This window comes from Microcaecilia unicolor, chromosome 6, assembly GCF_901765095.1.
Source record: "Microcaecilia unicolor chromosome 6, aMicUni1.1, whole genome shotgun sequence".
In the NCBI taxonomy this organism is placed as follows: Eukaryota; Metazoa; Chordata; class Amphibia; order Gymnophiona; family Siphonopidae; genus Microcaecilia; species Microcaecilia unicolor.
Window position 1 is genome coordinate 99,628,850 of NC_044036.1, and position 23,818 is coordinate 99,652,667.

The following is a 23,818-nucleotide window of genomic DNA, read 5'->3' on the forward strand; positions in this document are numbered from 1 at the left end:
CTACCATAAAACAAGATAGTGTTTTGCATGAGTTGTATTCTCTGTATTTGAGTGTTCAGAAGACTGGAGAATAGGGAATTATAGTAATCTAATTTTCAAATCACTAAGCAAGCAGGACGCAGAGATGAGGATTTAAGAATAGCCCATATGGAATCTGTCTGAGGGTACAAAAGCATGTGGATACTACTTCAGAAATATGGGAATAGAAAGATACTGATATCCAAGGAGAAACCAAGTGGTGTAACGGAGGAGGTGTAGGGTAGGGAAATCCTTTTGATATAGATGTTATGTAAATGATCAAAGGAAGGTTAGACGGAAAAGATCCTGAAGGCAGACTTAGCAGTATTAAAATTTAATGTGTTCACAAGAGTCAGTTGACCACTTCATTCAGTTTTGCAGAGAGTAGAGAAGTGGTTGCGGCAGACTTAGAATCAAGGGGAAAAAAAAGCTGGATATTATCTACCCAGATAAAGAAAGTGAAACCGAGCGATTGGTGAAGAAGGGGTAGGGGGCAAGGAAAATATTAAAGAGTATTGGTTTAAGGACTGATACTTGAGAGCTTGGATATTAAGGGCTGTGGCGAAAAGGTGGAGTCAGAGTGGTGAACAATGAAGGAGTGCTCTGAAACCAGTGAAGTACAAGGCCAGAGTTGTTAAGATCCTTGAGACATTGGCAGAGAATTGTATAACTGACTAAATCAAAGGCAGCCGATATGTCAAGGGAGAAAAAGATGACATTACTTCCATCAATGATTTGTTTAACATAGTTGACCAGTCCGCAGAGTGTGCGCTCAGTGGAACGAAGATGGAATTCTGCTTGACGGGGGTGTAGGGCATTCGTCTGGTTGAGAATGTTTGAGAGCTGGGTAGCCACCACCTTTATAACTTTAGAAACCTAGGATCAGTGTGTGGTGAGGATGGTCATGGTCATTTTGTAAGAGAGGGGAAGCTGAAGGAAGAGAGAGGAAAACTGTGACAGCGCCTGGTCAGGAAGTAGGTGATGATAAAGGATGGAGAAGGAGGAGGAGGGAGATAGGTATGGGAAGAAACAGAGATTTGCTATATCATTGTGAAGTAGACCCCACACTTGGAAATCATTTTACTTTAACTTTAAAAAAGTATAAAGCCAACACTTACAGCGGTCAAATACTCCAGGTGATATATCCAAAGAGTTATCAGATTCAGAGGATGAATTAAGCACAATTGTACCAGTCTGTGTGCACTCTACAGTTAATGTGGTACGCTGACGTATGGAATCCAAGGGCACATAGCCTGGGTGATAGTGATGAATTAGATAGCAAAGTATGCGTCCATCCGAGAAGGATACAGTAAAATTTTCTACCTGTTTTAAAAACAAAACAATATTTTATGAAAGTACTTATGGCTACCTTGCACAAATAACTTCACTTACACACTCTGAAAAAAATTTTCCGAAATGAAATGGAAAAATGTTTCATCAAATAAAATGAAAGCTTAGGATACTACACTATGTAGGCAATTCTATAACTGGGTGCCTGTATTTAGGTGTCCTGAGGACATGTGTTAGAAACCTATTCTATATACAACAAAAAGCACCAAGAGCCTTCAAAAAAAAGGGACACAGTTCCTTTAATTATAAAAATGTTCCAATATAGACCCGACACAGACCTTGTTTCGGCACACATCGCCTGCATCAGGGGTCTGTGTTAGACATAAATAACAATATAAGTCAGAAAACTGATAAAAGCCAACATGAATAAAAAAACATAATACATTTAGAAATAATATGTAAACCATTAATATAGAAAATTAGCACAAAATCTTTAAGCTATAAACAGAATGATATAACAAAATGAATGTGGATAACACAACTTCCTTAGGGTACATTAAAAAATAATAATAATGTTTCAATATTTACTGCTATTTATCGTCAATCCTACTTAGGTTATAATCCAGCTTATAATCGAAAGTGATCGCCGGCCATCTTCCGACATAAATCGGGAGATGGCCGGCGATTTCTTAAAAGCGGCAAAATCGGTATAATCAAAAGTGGCATTTTTGACATCGCTGCTTTCCCGTCGCGTCACCGGCGAAAGTTAAAGAGGGTGTGTCGGTAGATTAGCGACAGCGGGACATGGGCGTGGCTACCTGATGGCCAGCTTTCGCCGATAATGGAAAAAAAAAAAAGCAGCGTTAAGCAGTATTTCGCCGGCTTTACTTGGTCCTTTTATTTTCACGACCAAGCCTCAAAAAGGTGCCCCAACTGACCAGATGATCACTGGAGGGAATGGGGGATGACCTCCCCATACTCCCCCAGTGGTCACCAATCTCCTTCCAAACTAAAAAAATAAAACTAAAAACCTTTTTTCCAGCCTGTATGCCAGCCTCAAATGCAGTACCCACCTCCATGACAGCAGAATGTGTTGTATCCTCCGACAGCCTTTCCCTGGTTGCGATGTGGCTCTGGGGTGAGTGTGACACCTTTTCTGTTAGGTGCCCTGCAGAGAGTCACATTAGCAATGCATTGTGATGGGTGTAGGGTACTGGGCTCTACTCCCATGGTGCTTTTCCCCCCTGCTAACTGGGTCAGAGTGTGCCCTGTTTTGTTTCCTGTTGTAGTCCATGCGGTAGTGGCCATTTTTGTAAGCCAGTTTTAGTTCCCTTTCCTGTGTTACCCACATTAGAGAACGCAGTTCTTACCTTGAATGGTGCTGAAAGAGGGCATTGTACACCATTGTGCCAGCTCTGACCTACTGCTAATCTTAGTACCAGGGGACTCTTTGCCAGTGGGGCACAACCTCTGATCTGCAGTTAACTGTGAGTAAACGTGGTTATTTCAAGAAAGGACTATGCACGTGGTGGGAGCTTTTCTAAAGTCCACCGCAGTGACCCCTAGGGTGGCTGGTTGGTGTCCTGACATGTCAGGGGGGCCAGTGCACTAAAAATGCTGGCTCCTCCCACGGCCAAATGCTTTGAATTTGGCCGGGGTTTGAGATGGCCGACATAAATTTCCATTATCGCTGAAAAACAAACCCGGCCATCTCAAACCCGGCGAACTCCACAGTATTTAGCCGGGCTAAACCGTATTATCGAAAAAAAAGATGGCCGGCCATCTTTTTCAATAATACGGTTCCGGCCAGCTGTAGCGCTGCCGCCAACATAGATCGCCGGCGATCTATTTGGCCGGCGACGTTTGATTATGCCCCTCAATGGCAGCTATCCCATCTTTAGATCACAACCACTCGACATAATGCCTCCTGCACACACAGCCAATCAACGTTCAGCTTTTCACATTTTTCCTACCCATATCAATCGTGTGGGGTCCTCCACACCAATTTAATCATTACTTTGATATCTTAAGCATACAAGATTGTTTGCATTTTTATATATCTTTTTGAGACCTTTACAGATCTGGCCAATCACGCTGTTCCTCCCCTTCTTTTTGAACTAGGTTAACATGCATATCCTCTCACTACATATGTTTTTCACATTTTTAATGTGGATATTGTTTTATCATCATTTGCTTGAAAATTAATAAATATTGTTTATTTTAAACTTCATTTTTGGTCCAGTTATTGGCTTGCCTGGCTCATATTCCCACTTTTTTTTTTTTTTTTACAGTTTGTGGGATCTATTGAGTTCTCCACGCACGTGGATTCTCTTTACACATTATTTCTAAATGTACTAATATGTTTTATTATTCATGTTGGCTTTTATTAGTTTTCTGATTTACATTGTTATTTATGTCTAACGCAGGCGCTGTGCGCCGAAACACAGTCCGTGTCGGGTCTATATTGGAAGATTGACTTTTATAATTAAAGGAACTGTGTCCCTTCTTTGAAGGCTCTTGGTGCCTTTTGTTGTATCTTGGACTTTGTTTTGTATTTTGGACCCTCTCGGTTTTCTATTCTATAACAGCAGGTGGGCACCTAGGTACTGTTATAGAATAGTAGCATAACCCAGCAGCAGTGTACCTAACATTTAGTGGTCATAGACCTGGCATTTAAGTGTGATGCCAAAATGCCGCAAGAGGTGTAACACAGTATTCTGTAAGTTGCACATGTAACTGGATGCCCTGCCTACGCTCTATTCATATTTGTGCCTCCTTGTTTTTATGCACAATGCAAATTAAGCACCATTCTACAACAGTGCGCCTAGGTACTCCGCTGGCATTTTCACAGGTAAGCGCTAGTATACTAAACATACACGGGGTGTGTCAATGTGGGGCCTAGATTATAGAATTGACCTTCACAGAATTCTTTCTGAAATATATTGAAAACGTATATTAAAAAAATAATAAATCCTACAGCACACAATGGCACAGATTCTGGATTAAGCTTGGATTTTAAATTTACTCGTGCACCCTTCCAAATTTAAACTCAAGCAAAGTTAAAATTCAGGTACTGTACTTATTATGGGAAAACAAAGGGGGGTGGGGAAGATAGGCTCTTTCCAAACAATGGAGAAGACGTATGATTATAAGTAAAAAATAAAGTTTATTACAACTTATTATGCCTTTGCCCAAGAGGGCTTATAATTAAGTTTTACTTTAGGCAGAAAAGAGTGAAGTGAACTGACCAAGGTCACAAGAAGTATTAACTGGATACGTGGAATGTGAACCCTTGGATTCTCTGGATACCTTCCCTCTTTAGTGGGCTGTAAGAATTTATTATGATTGGACCATGCCAAATTTCAGAAAACATGTTAAATCTTACTGCTTAGAAGTGAATTGTAATTGATTTTATTGTATTCTAGTTGCTATAAACTGTAAATCACTGTAAGAAGTGATTAATAAACAGTTTTCAGGGTTTCTTTCATAAGTAAATACAGATTCTCAAATTATATTAATTGTGCTTTGAGAAATCAGGATATAGTTATTATACAGTAATGCTGTTTTTGAAAACTCACAGTATATTTGTTTCCTTTGGAGTGTAATGATTCCACAACAGCAGATAAGGCTCAAGATTGCCTTCTATGTCATGAGAAGTACAATTAGAATTGAGAGATATGCAGAAGGATGGAAACATGAAGAAAGGATTGAAGCTCTTCAATGTTTACTAAACACGAAAAACTTAAGTTACTTATCTGTAGTTGGTGTTCTCCGAGAATAGCAGGCATATAGTCTAACAAGTGGGTGCCGTCATCCATGGAGCTTGGTGAAAACACTGCCATAGTGCACTGTCACTTTAAAACTTTGAGCAATGCCCCCACCGCGCATGAGGTCCTGCATACTAGCCCAATGCTAATATGCAGGACCAGCAATACAGTACTAAAGCTAAGATGACAACTCCAAAGGGAGGCAGGTGGGATGCAAAAATATATGCCTGCTGTCCTTGAAGAACACATGCTACAGGTAAGTAACTTAGCTTTCTCCGAGGACAAGCAGGCATGATAGTCTCACGTGAGACTCACTAGTTGCCAGGCTCATATAACATAGTAACATAGTAGATGACGGCAGAAAAAGACCTGCATGGTCCATCCAGTCTGCCCAAGATAAAGTCATATGTGCTACTTTTTGTGTATACCTTACCTTGATTTGTATCTGTCATTTTCAGGGCACAGACCGTATAAGTCTGTCCAGCACTATCCCCGCCTCCCAACCACAAGCCCCACCTCCCACCACCGGCTATGCCACCCAATCTCCGCTAAGCTTCTGAGGATCCATTCCCTCGAAACAGGATTCCTTTATGCATATCCCACACATGTTTGAATTCCGTTACCGTTTTCCTTTCCACCACCTCCCGCGGGACGGCATTCCATGCATCCACCACTCTCTCCGTGAAAAAATACTTCCTGACATTTTTCTTGAGACTGCCCCCCTTCAATCTCATTTCATGCCCTCTAGTTCTACCTCCTTCCCATCTCTGGAAAAGGTTCGTTTGCGGATTAATACCTTTCAAATATTTGAACGTCTGTATCATATCATCCCTGTTTCTCCTTTCCTCCAGGGTATACATGTTCAGGTCAGCAAGTCTCTCCTTATACGTCTTGTAACGCAAATCCCATACCATTCTCGTAGCTTTTCTTTGCACCGCTTCAATTCTTTTTACATCCTTAGCAAGATACAGTCTCCAGAACTAAACACAATACTCCAGGTGGGGCCTCACCAACGACTTATACAGGGGCGTTAAAACCTCTTTTCTTCTGCTGGTCACTCCCCTCTCTATACAGCCTAGCAAACCTTCTACTTACGGCCATCGCCTAGTCACAATAATGAACTTAGCAACTATCTAGATCGTGAGCCTGGCTGAAAAAAAGGGCCAGAGGCGGAATTGACTTAAGTAGTAAAGAGATTCTGCAGGACTGCTTGTCAAACCCGGCTCTCCTACCTAGAATGTTGCTCCAGACACATTTGACCGAGTAGGCAGAGCATCTGATGAGCAGATATTAGGATGAATTTGGACACGAGTGAAGTGATGCATTATGTTGTTTGCTCTCAGTTAAATGAGAAAGACTCGGCCCTGAGTAGTGTCCAGGAGAGCCTCGATGAACTGTATGGTCGGAACAGGTTGAAGATGTCATTTTATGTCAGACTCGTGAGCCTTATGCCGAGTAGTATCTGGAGAAGTCCTGGTCCTGGCTCGGCGGTCGGGCAACCCTGAAATTTCACCTACGGTGACCGCCGTTCCCCAGAGGTTGAGCCCCTAGGTGCGGGCAGCCGACAGGACTTCAAAGAGTAGGGGCCGAGAGGAGTAAGAGCCGAGAGGCAGAGAAGACCTGGGTTCTGGACCCCACAGGGGCCCAGAGGGCAAGTGGCAGGCAGCCAGCAGAGAGTAGTTAGGACACACTGGGTCAAAAGGTAGGCAGCAGGCACAGAGAGTAGTCGGGAACACGCTGGGTCAAAAGGCAGGCAGCTGGCACAGACAGTAGTCGGGAACGCACTGGTCAAAGGCGGACAGCAGGCACAGAGAGTAGTCAAGAACATGCTGAGTCAAAAGGCAGGCAGCAGGCACATGGGGCAAAAACACACAGTGAAGAAAGCAAAACCTACCAGAATAGAAGCCAAAGCATGGAGTCCAGGAGGGGATCAGCTGATAAAGTGCTGGCATCTGACTTCAGCAGGGACCAGAAGCGCAGCCACTGGATAGCAAGGAGGAGGAAGAAACCGGGAAACCAATAGGAGAGGAGCAAGGGAAGACAAAAGGAAAGGGTGACAGGCAAGGAGAAATGAGGAGCAGTCAACAAAACGGACACCTGGTATGTCCAATCCCCCACAGGACAGGAGGCGGGACAGAGAATCCTGGAGCAAGCCAGGGGCCAGGCAACGTGAGAGAGATCGCAGCGCAAAAGAGCCGGATAGGCGCAAGCCTGAGGAAAACTGCAGCACGCAGGGCGGTTGAGTACACGTCGACAGGATCCCGCGATGCCCGAGGACGTCGCATGCGTTGAGGTAGGGGACACGACATTTGAGGAAGTTGATCACAAACCCGAAGAGTTCTAGGAGCCATATGATGGATTGAATTGAGGTCTGTGCTGACTCCAGGGAGGCTGCCTTGATTAACCATTCTTTGAGGTAGGGGAAAGACATGTATGCCCTACTTGCAGAGTTTTCCAGCCAGTACTATCAGACACTTTGTGAAAACTCGCGGGACTGAAGCCAAGTCAAACAGAAAGACTTTGTACTGATAATGCAACTTCCTGTGTGCAGGGAGAATAGGTATGTGCATGTGTCACGAAATGCCTAGTCACCTGCCTGGGGTTCAGGTCCGTATGCACCTGCCGATTGTGCTCTACACTAGCACCCTCCTCCAAATATCCCCAGTCATTTCTAATGATGTGGTAACTGCATTTCTGTATCCTGTACATTGTATCTTATTTATAATTGTATGAAGTGGAACAGTAATTCCTTCTCTAGGAGGAGAGTCAATCTAGAACATCAAAGAGTTCTGAATGAGGTTCTTCCTCTGTCTCCAATTTGAAAAAGTATAGCTTGGGCCATCTCATGGGAAAAGGCATGAAAGGATATACGTTCTGGAGGAGAATTGCATGTCTCAGGTGATGGAGAAGGATCAGATGGAATGCCATATTTCTAACAATAGCTCCGCAAGCTCATTTTTCAGTTCTATCAGTACTCTGGGATGAATACCATCCGGTCCAGGAGTTGTGCTACTCTTCAGTTTGTAGAACTGCCCAATTACATTCTCCAGGTTTACAGAGAATTCATTAAGTTTCTCCGACTCGCCAGCTTTGAATACCATTTCCATATCCCACCCAAATCTTCCTCAGTGAAGACCGAAGCAAAGAATTCATTTAATCTCTCCGCTACAGCTTTGTCTTCCCTGATCGCCCCTTTTACTCCTCGGTCATCTAGTGGTCCAACTGATTCTTTTGCCGGCTTCCTACTTTTAATATACCTAAAAAAAAAATGTTACTATGTGTTTTTGCCTCCAAAGCAATCTTTTTTTCGAAGAACCTCTTAGCTTTCCTTATCAGCGCTTTGCATTTGATTTGACATTCCTTATCCTGTTTCTTATTATTTTCAGTCTGTTCCTTCTTCCATTTTCTGAAGGATTTTCTTTTAGCTCTAACAGCTTCTTTCACCTCACTTTTTAACCACGCTGGCTGTCGTTTGGTCTTCGGTCCTCCTTTTTTAATACACAGAATATATTTGGCCTGGGCTTCCAGGATGGTGTTTTTGAACAGCATCCGCCTGATGTACATTTTTGACCCTCGCAGCCGCTCCTCTAAGTTTTCTTTTCACCGTTCTTCTCATTTTATCATATTCTCCTTTTTTAAAGTTAAACGCTAATGTATTTGATTTCCTATGTATACTTACTTCAAAGCTAATATCAAATCCGATCATATTATGATCACTGTTATCAAGTGGCCCCAGCACCATTACCTCCGCACCAGATCATGCGCTCCACTAAGGACTAGGTCTAGAATTTTTCCTTCTCTCGTCGGTTCCTGTACCAGCTGCTCCATAAAGCTGTCCTTGATTTCATCAAGGAATTTTACCTCCCTAACGTGTCCAGATGTTACATTTACCCAGTCAATATCGGGGTAATTGAAATCACCCATTATTATTGCGTTGACCAGTTTGTTTGCGTCCCTAATTTCCTTTAACATTTCTGCATCCATCTGTTCATCCTGGCTAGGCGGACGGTAGTACACTCCTATCATAATCCTTTTCCCCTTTACATATGGAATTTCAATCCACAGTGATTCCAAGAAGTGTTTTGTTTCCTGCAGAATTTTCAATCTATTTGATTCAAGGCTCTCGTTAATATACACCAATTCGATCCACCCTATCATTACGATATAATTTGTACCCCGGTATGACAGTATCCCACTGGTTATCCTCCTTCCACCAGGTCTCAAAGATGCCTATTATATCTATTTTTTTCATTTAGTGCAATATATTCTAACTCTCCCATCCCAAAGTGCACAGTGCGCTTTCACATTCATGGGCATGAGGTTTTGGAAATGTCAGTAGAACTGACTGGTTTAGGTGGCATTCCAACACTACTTTAGGAAGGAATTTAGGAATTTTGCATAAGACCACTCTAGCTGAAAAACAGTGTAAGGTGGATCAGCTACTGACCTGCGGGCTGAAGTGATTACCACCAAAAATATGACTTTCCAACGTCAAATGCTTCAAGTGCTTCAGCTCCAACTGAGCTCTCACTTGGTTACAACAATGTTAGGTCCCATGACCATGCAGGGGGCTTGATGGGAGATTTTAATAGAGCAGAGATGGGTTTACTTTCTACTTGAGGATACTAGCCAACTGTAGAAGGTTTTGCAGCTGTTTTGTGTATAGCAGGAAAAAGGATCTAACAGCTCAGCCTCTTGACACACAGTCCAGCGGCTCAGGTTCTTTTCTCACCAATATGCTGGCCTGACTCTTCTTCTCCTAACTTTTAATCCTTCATTAGATTGGACTCTAACCCATAAAATTGCTTTAATTTTCTCAAATAAATACAGACAATGCCATCTTTTTGCTGTTTAACTTCAAGAGGTTTTACTCCATTTACTAAGATTAGATGGCATTAATCAGAGTAAGCTAGTTTTACTGAAAACTATATGAAAATTTCATCACAAAACAAACTTCTTATTTTAAAAAAAGTTTATAAAATAGAATAGGAAAAAGGAAGGGCTACTTACTTTAACACCATAGAAGACACATACAGCTTTAATCCACTCCATCAACAGCTTCATATTTTCACTGCAATTTTCGGGTTCAAAGCTACTGTTACTATCCCGCTTTACTTTACTTGGAGGATTGGAATAGGAATGCAGACTAGTCACTTTTTTCTTTATAGTCCATGCATTGTTTAGAAAGTCAATTTCTTCTTTCAGCTGCTCCACGTTAAGAGAAACATTCACCTACACATTGTAAATATAACAACAGTTACTTTATTATGATTTCTAAATTTAAGTACTATTTACCAAAAGCCTACAGAGATTGAGCACTACCACTGTGCACACAGCTTTTCAAATGAACAAGAATAGGTGAAGCATATTGTGCTGTTTCTATAACCTCCCTCTCCAAATGAGGTTTCTACCATAGCATTGTTACATCAATACATATAGGTAGGTTGTAATCTTTAATACTGGCTTTTCCAGTAAGGCTGAACAAGTATAAATATAAAAACTCATAATATAAAATAATCATAATGTAAACATTTAGCACTACCAGGGCACTGAGCTCTATCTTTCTCCTCCTCACCTACAATCCATCTTTCATCTCAGCTTCCAACTCTTTCCCACACTATCACTTCATTTTATGGCTTTCAGAGTTTTTCTCACATCGTTTAGCCCTCACCTTTGTTTCCACTCTTATTTTCCACTATATCTTTTCATCCTTTTTTTATTATCACCATCAAATCCTATTCCTTTTGTTTCTAGTCATCATCCTTCCAGTCTCAAAAAAACAAGTGTCTCAGATTATTATTAAGGGGTTGAATAATATGTTTGGTAAGTTAGACAAGGTTATGAATGAAACATTATTTGATTCTATAACGGGTCTCAATATCTTATGACAACCTTGGATATATTGGCTGATTTTGACAGAATCTTACTTGAAAAATTACACAGTTTTAGATTGTCTGTTAGAGTTTTGGAGTGGTTTAATTCCTTTTTAACTGATCGTTCATGTCAGTTTAGAACTAGCCAAGATGATTCTTCCTGGACCCCTTTGGAATCTAGTGTTCCACAGGGATCAGCCCTGTCAGCTGTTCTTTTTTAATTTGTACATGACACCAATTTGCAAGTTATTGACCTGTTTAGGGTTACAATACAAGATCTATACAGACTATTTCCAATTCTTTTTTCCTGTCAATACCATGAATGATGAACCTTTGAAATACTTGTCTCAGTCTATAGCTCTGATTCAAAAATGGTTAGCAACAAATAGCTCTCTCATTTTTGTTTTCCATTCTTTTCATAATACCTAACATTCTATTTGCTTTCTTAGCCGCCGCTACACACTGAGCAGAGGGATTCAATGGATCATCAACGATGACACCTAGATCTTTTTCCTTATCAGTAGACTCCTAATGGGGAACCTTGAATCACGTAGCTATAGTTCAGGTTCCTCTTTCCCACATCCATCACTTTGCACTTGCTCAAATTACTACTACTACTTATTTCCATAGCGCTACTAGACGTACGCAGCGCTGTACAAATTAAATGTCATCCGCCATTTGGATGCCCAGTCTCCAGTCTCGTAAGGTCCTCTTGCAATTTTTCACAATCCTCTAGCAATTTAACAACTTTGAATAACTTTGTGTCATCAGCAAATTTAATTACCTCACTAGTTATTCCTATCTCTAGATCATTTATAAATACATTAAAAAGCAGCAGACCTACTACAGACCCCTGCTGGACCCCACTATCTACCCTTCTCAATTGGGAATACTGACCATTTAGTCCTACTATATGTTTTCTATCTTTTAACTAGTTTTTAATCCAGAATAGAGCACTACCTCCCTATCCAATGACTTTCCAATTTCCTCTGGAGTCTTTCATGAGGTACTCTGTCAAATGCCTTTTGAAAATCCAGATACGCAATATCAACTAGCTCACCTTTATCCATGTTTGTTCACCCTTCAAAGAAGTGTACTAAGATTGGAGAGGCAAGATTTCCCTTCACTAAATCCAGTCTCTACCATTTTGCACGGCACAGACATCAGGCTCACCAATCTATAATTTCCAGGATCACCTCTAGAATCCTTTTTAAAAATTGGTGTTACATGGCCAATCTTCCGGTACCATGCTTCATTTTAAAGATAAATTACATATTAACAGCAATAGTTCCGCAAGTTCATTTTTCAATTCTATCAGTACTCTGGGATGCTCCATTACATATTCCACGTTTACAGAGATTTGATTCAGTTTCTCTGACTCGTCTGCATTGAATACCATTTCTGACACTGGTATCTCTACCACATCTTCATCAGTGAAGATCGAAGCAAAGAATTCATTTAATTTCTCCGCTATGGCCTTGTCTTCCCTGAGTGCTCCTTTTACCCCTCGGTCAGGTCATCTAGCTGTCCAAGTGATTCTTTTGCCAGCTTCTTGCTTCTAATACACCTAAAAAAAGATTTTTTGCTTCCAATGTAATCTTCTTTTCAAAGTCTCTCTTTGCCTTCCTTATCAGGGCTTTGCATTTGACTTGCTATTCCTTATGCTATTTCCTATTATTTTCATTTGGATCCTTTTTCCATTTTCTGAAGGATTTTTTTTTTTTTTTAGTTCTAATAGTTTCCTTCACCTCATTTTTTAACCGTGCCGGCTGTTTGGCCTTTTTTAATACATGGAATATATCTGGCCTGGGCTTCCAGGGTGGTATTTTTGAACAGCATCCATGCCAGATGTAAATTTTTTACCTTTGCAGCTGTTCCTCTAAGTTATTTTTTTTAACCGTTCTTCCCATTTTATCATAGTCTCCTTTTTGAAAGTTAAATGCTGAAGTATTGGATTTCCTGTGCGTACTTACTTCAGAGCTTATATCTAATCTGATCATGTTATGATCACTGTTATCAAGCGGCCCCAGCACCATTACTTCCTGCACCAGATCATGCGCTCCACTAAGGACTAGGTCTAGAATTGTTCCTCCTCTTGTTGGCTCCTGGGCTCCTGAACCAGCTGCTCCATAAAGCAGTCCTTGATTTCATCAAGGAATTTTACCTCCCTAGCATGCCCTGTTACATTTACCCAGTCAATATCAGAGTAAATGAAATCACCTATTATTATTGTCTTCCCCAATTTGTTAGCCTCCCTAATTTCTAATAACATTTCTACGTCTGTTCATCCTGGCCAGGTGGACGGTAGTACACTCCTATCACTATCTATCCAAGAAGATAGAGAGCCCGCCATCTTCACTTGATATGGTCTGAGCTTAAGAAAACTTTGAAACCATTGGAGAACCACTGGAAGAATGTTATCACTGAGGACAAAATGATCTAATATGTAATATTCTACTGTGTTGGACGCAGTACACTTCAAATTGCATCAGGATTATCTTTTTGCCAAAGCTAATTTCTTTCTTGAAGTTGGAGATTAGAGTGGTGAGAACTGTTTCAATGCTATAGGAAGGTCTGAAACCTGATTGGGATTTGTAAAAAAGATGAAAGATATTCCATAAGCTGAGCAACAATACCTTCCACAGGTTTAGTTAGAAGAGGTATAGATGTTACTGGTCTGTAGTTAGTAACATCTTTGATCAAGGAAGATAGGGAATGACTGAGCCTATATTCTTAGGGAAGAAATTGTTACCTAACATGAAAGAAATATTTGTTTTAAGGAGATCAATGAAAATGCTTGAGGCTTCTTTCAGAAGGTAGCTCGGATAAGCATCCAGAGAACAACGAGGAGGAGGAATATTTCATCAGGAATGATTTTAATGTCTCCAGTCCATGATCTATCGGCTACTAGGCCTCCATGTAGATTTGTCGGTTCATCTGGTAGAGTAGTAGAAATTTAATTAGATTTTGACATATTTTCTTATTTTAAGGATTTTATTCTCGAAATAGGATGCTAGTCGAGATGCAGTAGGGGTTGATTCATTTGGGATAAATTAATTGTGCTTAGCAGTGAGTTAATTTGCAGAGGTTTTTGTTGTTTTTTTTAGTGTTAGGAGTAAAACCACCAATTTGTTTGTTATAATAAAGTCTTTTTACTTCTCTGATTTTAGATTTATAGATACCAATTGCTGATTTTAACTTTGTCGAGCCCTGATCTGGTTTTTGCCCACTTTCTCTCAAGTTTACGGCAACTCATTTTCAGTAGGAGAGTTTCTTGATTAAACCAGGGCGAGGGTTTTTTTTTTTCTTAGGATGACCTAGTTTTAGTTTTGTAAGAGCTAAATCGTCCAGAACAGATTTACATAAAGCATTCCAATCAGCTATAAAGTTGACCAAGTCAGTTTGAGGTAAGTTCTGGTTATGTGGAGGGGCATTTTCAATATGATGTCTAAGTTTGATTTTAAAATCCAAATAGGAAAGGGAAAAAAGAAATGAGACTTGCTATACCACCTTACTGTGGTTTTTGCAACTACATTCAAAGCGCTTTACATAGTATATACAGGTACTTATTTATACCTGGGGCAATGGAGGGTTAAGTGACTTTTTTTTTTAAATGTTGTATCGAACAAGGCTTTGTGCTTTAGACTTTTTCTTTTTTTTTGGGGGGGGGGGGGGGGGGGGATTCCAGTGCAAAACGTAAAGGTTCATGCCATTAGGATGTAGGAGGACCCAGCATTTTTAGTAAATGGTCACCCAGACATCCCAGGAGAGCAATTGGGCACCCTAGAGGGCACTTCTGTGAATGTCATGAAAATGCTCCCAGTACATATCTCACCTTTGCGCCCTTATCTTGTCCCATAAGCCCTCCCAAAACCCACCCAAAATACACTGCCCCCCACTACATGTGGGTAGAGTAGGGTTTTGGTGACTTTGGGAGGGGTCACAGTTTCCACCACAGGTGTGACAGGTAGAGGGAGATAGGGACTTGGGTCCCCCGATTGTGTACTGCACTGACCACTACAGTACTCCAAGGATATGTATGTTGCTCTAATAGAGCAAACATTTCAGGCTGTCATAAAGGCTGCCAAGTCATATTTTTACTATCTCCTTTCGCCCAAAGTGTGCCTACTCAATTCCAATGTGTCATTATCTCATATAAAGTGAAATTTTCTTTTTTGAAAGATCTCAGCATGGGTAGAAGCAACCTATGCAATTTCAATGTCGCTTAAACATACCCCATATCGTCACCAGTCTGTCTTTTTTTTTTTTTTTTTAAATATTTAATTGCATAAATTGCATAAATTTTTCTTTTTTTTTTAAGGCTTAAACTTTCAAGTTAATGTTTATATAAAGCTACACTTAGTTTATCAATGATGTTGTCGGCTGTAGAGGGTTTTTCAATCCGACATGGCACATGGTTTCGCCGTCATGCGGCATTCTCAAGGATAACTCCGAAATCCAAAGCATTTTTTGTTAAACTATGTTATGCTTCAAAACCCAGACATCTTCATTTTACATCAAGTTTAAGACTCAAGCGGAACCGGCTCAGCTCATGCATTCTTTACCCCTTAGGTAGCTCTCACTGATATGCCGACTGCTCTAATTTCAAGCCATCCAAAGATGGCGGGTCGGCTTTTTGAGTCCAAATTTAAAGGACCGCCTTTGACTGGAGTGAACCAATCAGAAAGGAGAATAGAAGAAGTACCTTAGATGAGGGTCGACCACTCTAGCTCTGCGTTCAACCCTCTAGGAGTCACCGTGTTCAGTGTATATATCCAGAACTGTTCCCGGTAGTTTAACAAACTTTCTACCTGCCCACCCTCCCACCCAGTGCTGACCATATCAATCACACGCTATCGAATGTCTTGCAATTGGTGATGATGTTGGAGCCAATGTGCGACTAAGGGGGCTTGTAATGTTTCAGTGTTGATTCTTGATTTATGTTCGTTTAAACGTAACTTAATCGGGTGCCCACTTCTGCCAATATAAACCAAACTGCAAGGACACTCAATGGCGTAGATGACGTTGCTACTGTTGCATATAGTGTTTTGCCTTGATTTCAGGGTATATGACATATTAGGAACGGACCATGCTGGTCCATTTATAGTGAGGGCACACCATTGGCAACGACCGCAAGCATCATGTGTTCCTAAAGTCCCTGTCTTTCTAGATTGGAAATACCTCTGTGGAGCTAACAGGTCTCCTACTGTTTTCCCTCTTTTATATGCCACGAGGGAAATCTTCAAATCCTTGGTGTAATTGTAAAATATGCCAATGTTTCCGCATAAAAAATCCTTTACCCAGTGAAGACTTAACTCAAAATAACATGTTCCTTAGCAGGGGTCTAGTATTAGCATATTTAAAATGCAACCATAACATGCTTCTATGGTTATGTTCCACTAATAAGTTGGCTGGAGTCACTGGGCCTCATTTTCAAAGCACTTAAAAGTTCCATAGGTTACTATTGCGCTCATTTTCAAAAAAGAAAAACGTCCAAAAAGTGGCATAAATCTGCATTTGAATGTTTTTCTCACAAAAACGTCCAAATTGGTATTTTCAAAACTAATTTTTAGACATTTTTCTATAAAGTCCGTCAGAAGTGCTTCCTAATCACAAGGGGCGTGTCAGGCATGTTAAGGATGGGATTTGAGCATTCCTAACACTTAGACGTTTTCAGCCATAATGGAACAGACCCAAACTGTCCAAGACTAACACTAAGACATTTTGAGCTAGACCTGTTTTTTTATAACGAATAAGGCAAAAAAAAAAAAAAAAAAAGTGTCCTAAATGACCACTGGGGGGAATCAGGGGTGACTTCCCCTTACTCCCCCAGTGGTCACTAACTCCCTTCCGCCCCCCCCCCCCCCCAAAAAAAAAATGTGATTAAAAACATTACTTGCCAGCCTCTATGCCAACCTCAGATGTTATACTCAGGCCCATTAGATCAGCATGCAGGTCCCTGGAATAATCTAGTGGTGGGTGCAGTGCACTGCAGAAAGATGGACCCAGGCCCATACCTTTCCCTACCTGTTACACTTATGGAGGAAACTGTGAGCCCTCCAAAACTCACCAGAAACCCACTGTACCCACATATAGGTGCCCCCTTCACCTGTAAGGACTATGATAGTGGTGTACAGTTGGGGCTAGTGGGTTTTGGGGAGCTCAGAAGACAAGATGAGGGAGCAATGGTGAGGTATGTACTTGGGTGCATTTTATGAAGTTCACTGCAGTGCCCCCTAGGGTGCCCTATTGCTTTCCTGGAATGTCAGGGGGACCAGTCTACTAAAAATGCTAACTGCTGCTACATCCCAATGGCTTGATTTTGTGCGTTTTGCACTTGGACATTTTTTGTTTGGAAATGGACCAAAAAATAAAACGTCCAAATCACAAAACCTTGTATTTTCGAAAACAAAAGAGACTTTTTCTTTTTTGAAAATGACCTTCTTACCTATTCACATTATAGATGATGATTGCAAAACGTCCAAACTCGGACTTAGACGTCATATCAAAAATGCCCCTCCACATAAGTCTAAGTGGTTTGAAAACAAGTTTTAACTTTTCATGGTTATCCAGATAATCTGTACGTTTTATTTTGGGGTATAAAGTGATCTTGTACTTTTGCTTCTACAGTAGAGCATCTTTTTATTTTTATTTCTCCTGAGCTGTACTTCTTACAGAGAATATGATTCCTCAGTGTTTCCTTTTCTAATTTTGGTCCTTTACTCTGTAATTGGTGAGGATTGGTCTGTGTTCTGTGGGTGACCAAGGTGAGAGATTCTGCTGTCACATAATTTGTGTGTGAATCCATAGGAGTCTGACTTCTCTGACTTTTCCAATAGGAAGCATATTGCTGTTCTGTACATTCACTGCTGCCTTTTTTAAAGGTACTGATATGTGTGTTCAGAATTGGTGCTGTTAAGCTTGCTACGTAGGCTCTGAGAAGCTTCTTTGAGGAGTTAGTGTTACTTCACAAAGTAATTTGGCAGATAATCTTTATTTGTCTTATCCTTTGTAAGGAGAAGCAGGTGGAAGAAACATTGTCGGGAACTCCAGAGACTTGAACTGGTTAATGACAGCTTCAGAAAGGAGAGAAAGCTGTAGAACCAAAAGAAGGGACAAGACTATTTATTGAATTAATACAGCTTAATAAGGCATTTTATACTTCATATAATGTAAAATTGAGGGATATGTGCCACTGCAGTAATTATTTTCCAGGATACTGTGATGTGTGTTGAGAGGTTGACCAGACTCAAGTCTATTATAATGGTAAAGTTTTAAGTTATGGGATAATGCAACTTCATTTAAAAATATCAGTGTTTCCAAGGTTTCCATAAGTGTGCATGTGTTTATATTGATGCAGGACAGACTGTTTACTTAGAAATCCGTTATCAAGTGCACTCCAAGGCATTATTTAGGAGTATACCATGCACTACTCCCGCCTATATGCATAGTGCCCCCCCCCCATGTTAACTCTGAGCCCCCCCCCCCCCCCCCCAAAAAAAAAGTCAGATCTGGCTAAGCCCCAGCTAGGGATTATTAGAAAAGGGATGCAAAACAAGACCAAGAATATTATAATGCTTATGTATCACTCCATGGTGCGACCTCACCTTGAGAATTGTGTTCAATTCTGGTCGCCGTATCTCAAAAAAGATATAGTGGAATTAGAAAGGGTCCAAAGAAGAGCAATCAAAATGATAAAGGGGATGGAACTCATCCCGTATGAGGTTAAAAAGGATAGGGCTCTTCAGCTTGGAAAACAGACAGCTGAGGGGGGGATATGATCAAGGTCTATAAAATCCTGACTAGTGCAAAACGGGTAAAAGTGAATCGATTTTTCACTCTTTCAAAAAGTACAAAGACCACAGGACACTCAGAGAAATTACATGGAAATACTTTAAAAACAAATAGGATAACAGCAGTTAGCACATCTGCATTTAAAAAAAGGTTTGAACGAGTTCCTGGAGGATGGACATGGGGGAAGCCAGTGCTTGCCCCAGGACTGGCAGCATGGAATGTTACTACTAATTGGGTTTCTGCCAGGTACTTGTGATATGGATTGGCCACCGTTGGAAGCAGGATACTGGGCTAGATGGACCATTGGTCTGACACAGTATGGCTATTCTTACATTCTTAGAGACCAAACAAATGGGAGGCAAAGGTGTAGGGGTAAGGAGGGACTCTGACTCCTCTGCTGAAAATTGAAATCATCTCTATTTTTTCTCTTCATTTTAGTTAGCTAAGATCCCCCCCCCCACCATGCTCATCTGCAACCCAGTTCTCTAACTGGTCCAGGAGATGTAAGTATGCCCATCACTATCCATTAGACACCGAGAAATACTGAGCATCGAAGGCTGCACAGTGCCCTTATTGGGCAAACAGGACATTTTTTATCAGGCTCCATCTGCTGGTTGACAGGCACAACCCATAGTTTCTGGACAGATCTGGTAAGGATGTTAAGGAAGGAAAAAAAGATAAGGAATGAATGCATGTCCCGTACAGTTTTCTCATTTTGCTACTGCTACAATCATGATATTAATACAGATGAAACATGCTAAGACACATGTAATAGTGGAAAGAGATGTCTATAAGGGGCGTGACTGTAATATGTCCACTGGTTTCAATAATTTGAGAAAAAAATACCTGAAATGAAAAGGCAATTTTCCAGAGCAGAGCTAAAGTCTTTTCTCTGTGTCTATCCACAATATCCCTGGAATCAATTGAAGTACCTACAAAGAAAATCACAACAGATTAAAACCTGCAAAGGTATACAAATTAATTTAAAAGGATTTTATGTTGTATTTGTTAAGGTTTACCACATTCATCCTTCAGCAATACTCCTTGCTCTTTAAGCATTTGAAGGACTAGCTCCACATTGTGAATCTTCTGAAGACGACTTACAGCAGGAACTCTTAGCTTTTTTGAGATATTCCAGTTTTGCATAAGTAGTTCCATAACTCTCCTAATAGTTAACAAAAAAAATATTATCTATACACACACATAAATTAATACAAAAAAGAAGGCCCTATAAAGTATGGTTTCATTAGTCATTGTTCTACTTACACAAGGCGAACACCACATTGCAAATCCACTGCTAGATTTGTGACAGCAAAGTCAAATTCATCAAGTGGAGTTTGAACATGGCTTACAGACAAACCAAGGAAGCAGAGATGACGTGAGAGATCACCTTCCCCACTAAGGAAATCTCGTGAAAAAGCCAACAACATCTCTTTACTAGTCTATGGAAGAAAAAAAAACCTAATTAAGAATTATCCTGAAAGCAATCTTCAAACACAGTGTAGCTGTTTGAAAAAGAATTTCACTATATTAAGAAAGCTAATTATAATGAGTTCAGTGGCACATATCCCTCAATGAGTTCAGTACTCTGACCAATATCTGCATTAAAATTAACAGGATTACCTATCTATTTATGTTTATGCAGATTTTCAGCCACACTATCCATTTAGGTAAGACCATTGAATATGCAGTCCTGGACTTAATTAGATAAATTCAACTGCATCGTGTATGAATACTGACATCTGTTAACTTAAAGGTACATTCCTGAACACCTCTGTTAATATAGAAATTTCAAGAGGAGGAACACGGGAAGGAATACCGGATGAAACTGAAAGAAGCCAAGAGAGAGGTACGTCTGGCGAAGGCGCAAGCGGAAGAACAAATGGCTAGAAATGTAAGGAGGAGAGACAAAATTTCTTCAGGTATATTAGTGAAAGGAGAATGACTAAAAAGGGAATTGTGAGACTAAAAGATACAGTGAAACGCTATGTAGATAATGATGAAGAAAAAGCCAATTTGCTAAATAGATACTTTTGTTCTGTTTTCACTGAAGAAAATCCTGGAGAAGGACCACGAGGGACTGGCAAAAGTACACCTGAGAATGGAGTGGATAGAGCACCGTTCACGGAAGAGAGTGTGTATCAACAACTTGAAAAGCTAAAGGTGGACAAAGCCATGGGACCGGACGGGATCCACCCCAAAATATTGAGGGAGCTCAGAGAGGTTCTGGCGGGTCCTCTTAAAGATTTGTTTAATAAATCCTTGGAGACGGGAGAGGTTCCGAGGGATTGGAGAACGGCGGAGGTGGTCCCTCTTCACAAAAGTGGGGATAGGGAAGAAGCTGGAAACTACAGGCCGGTAAGCCTCACTTCGGTTATTGGAAAAGTAATGGAAGCCATGCTGAAGGAAAGGATAGTGAATTTCCTGGAAGCCAATAAGTTGCAAGATCCGAGACAACATGGTTTTACCAAAGGGAAATCGTGCAAACGAATCTCATTGAATTCTTTGATTGGGTAACTGGAGAATTGAATCATCGACATGCTATAGACATAATCTACTTAGATTTTAGCAAAGCTTTTGACACAGTTCCCCACAGGAGGCTCTTAAATAAACTCGATGGGCTGAAGATAGGTCCCGAAGTGGTGAACTGGATGACGGACAGACAGAGGGTGGTGGTAAATGGAGTTCGCTCGGAGGAGGGAAAGGTGAGTAGTGGAGTGCCTCTGGGATCGGTGCTGGGGCCGATTCTGTTCAATGTATTTGTGAGTGACATTGCCGAAGGGTTAGAAGGTAAAGTTTGCCTATTTGCGGATGATACTAAGATTTGCAACAGAGTGGACACCCGGGAGGGAGTGGAAAGCATGAAAAAGGATCTGAGGAAGCTAGAAGAATGGTCTAAGGTTTGGCAATTAAAATTCAATGCGAAGAAATGCAAGTGATGCACTTAGGGAGTAGAAACCCAAGAGAGACTTATGTGTTAGGCGGTGAGAGTCTGATAGGTACTGAGGGGGAGAGGGATCTTGGGGTGATAGTATCCGAGGATCTGAAGGCGACTAAACAGTGTGACAAGGCGGTGGCCGTAGTGAGAAGGTTGCTAGGCTGTATAGAGTGGTGTGATCAGCAGAAGAAATGAAGTGTTGATGCCCCTGTACAAGTCGTTGGTGAGGCCCCACCTGGAGTATTGTGTTCAGTTTTGGAAGCCGTACCTTGCGAAGGATGTTAAAAAAATGGAAGCGGTGCAAAGAAAAGCTACGAGAATGGTACAGGATTTGCGTTCCATGACCTGAACATGTATACCCTGGAGGAAAGGAGGAACAGGGGTGATATGATACAGACGTTCAAATATTTGAAAGGTATTAATTCGCAAACAAATCTTTTCCGGAGATGGGAAGGCGGTAGAACGAGAGGACATAAAATGAGATTGAAGGGGGGCAGACTCAGGAAAGATGACAGGAAGTATTTTTTCACGGAGAGGGTGGTGGATGTTTGGAATGCCTTCCCGCGGGAGGTGGTGGAGATGAAAACGGTAACGGAATTCAAACATGCGTGGGATATGCATAAAGGAATCCTGTGCAGAAGGAATGGATCCTCAGAAGCTTAGCCGAAATTGGGCGGCGGAGCAGGTGGGGGGAAGAGGGGTTGGTGGTTGGGAGGCGAGGATAGTGGAGGGCAGACTTCTACGGTCTGTGCCAGAGCTGGTGATGGGAGGCGGGACTGGTGGTTGGGAGGCAGGAAGTACTGCTGGGCAGACTTGTACTGTCTGTGCCCTGAATAAAGCAGGTACAAATCAAGGTAAGGTATACACATATGAGTTTGTTGGGCAGACTGGATGGACCGTGCAGGTCTTTTTCTGCCGTTATCTACTATGTTACTATGTATGTTATGTTACTCTGTTAAGCATCTCTTTTCATGCTCCATTTTGATATCCAGCAAGTTCTCCATTTGCCAGCCCCCCCAAAAAAGATGTAATTTAACTTGGAAATTGACCACATAAATCCTTTAGAACATTAAATTCATGATTTTCAAACATAACCACTATTTGGATACTGTACCTTGAACACTGCATTCTTGCAAAACAGACACGGGTCGTGATCAATAAGCCTAGACTCCTTAGCACGATCAAGAAAGAAAACCAGAAGCAATATTTTTTTCAGTGTAAATTTAGACAAAGCCATTTCATGACCTAAAAGAAAACATACACATTTAAAAATGATATGCATGTGTGTATGCATGTCTGTGTGTGTGTGTGTATATATGTGTAAGATACAAAACACTACATTAGCTATATAATTACCATCTCGATAAAGGTGCGGTACACTTGGATGTCTGTATTCTGTTGCTATATCAGGATTCCAAAGCAAACGGTTCAAAATAAATACTGCCAATCCGGTAACATCACTGTTACTCTCCAAAGCAATCAGTTCACCATATATTGTCTAAAATGGAAATAAAATAAGTTTAGCAAGACCTTAACTCAGTGGTTCTCTAACCTGTCCTGGGGGGAAACCTCAGCCAGTCAGGATTACAGGATATCCACAGTAAATATTCAAGAGAAAGATTTGTATACATTGCCTCCTTGGTATGCAAAGCACTCACATGCATATTCATTGTAGATATCCTAAAAACAGTATTTAAGGACCTAAATCTGCTATCTAAAGAGACCAATAGCAACAGGTAGTGTAACTGTTTTTTTCTGAAGACAAATAGTATTAGCAATACCACACATGGACTCCTTGACTACAGGCTACCTTAAACCAAAAATGACAAGCAAAAAGGTGCTGCCAATGAGCAAAGAGAAAGTGAAGATACTTACCTGTAGCAAGTATTCTCCGAGGAGAGCAGGCCTTATATTCTCAAAATTGGGTAACGCGATTCCTCATTGCCCAGTCTGGAGCTTCTAACAAGCTTTAACAGAGCTTTTGTGGAGTGTGAGGCACATTCCAATGCGCATACGTGCCTTCCCGCGTGCTGCAAGAGCGCATGATAACAAGCAATACCATTGAGTATACAAGCATCCTTGAATGCCTAGACCCAAATCCTGGGGAATACGCAGCCGATCGATCATGGACCAATTTT

The 23,818-nt window shown here is 41.0% G+C and overlaps 1 protein-coding gene across 1 annotated transcript in view; it reads right to left on the reverse strand.

Annotated features, from left to right (window-relative positions):
* The window catches only part of ASPM (abnormal spindle microtubule assembly), a 220,455-nt gene that overhangs the window by 107,676 nt on the left and 88,961 nt on the right, over positions 1–23,818 (reverse strand). Inside the window, 7 exon segments of the mRNA XM_030206746.1 lie at positions 1,137–1,341; positions 10,086–10,307; positions 19,589–19,674; positions 19,762–19,907; positions 20,009–20,184; positions 22,795–22,925; positions 23,037–23,178. Of these exon segments, the coding sequence (XP_030062606.1) occupies positions 1,137–1,341; positions 10,086–10,307; positions 19,589–19,674; positions 19,762–19,907; positions 20,009–20,184; positions 22,795–22,925; positions 23,037–23,178 (1,108 nt within the window).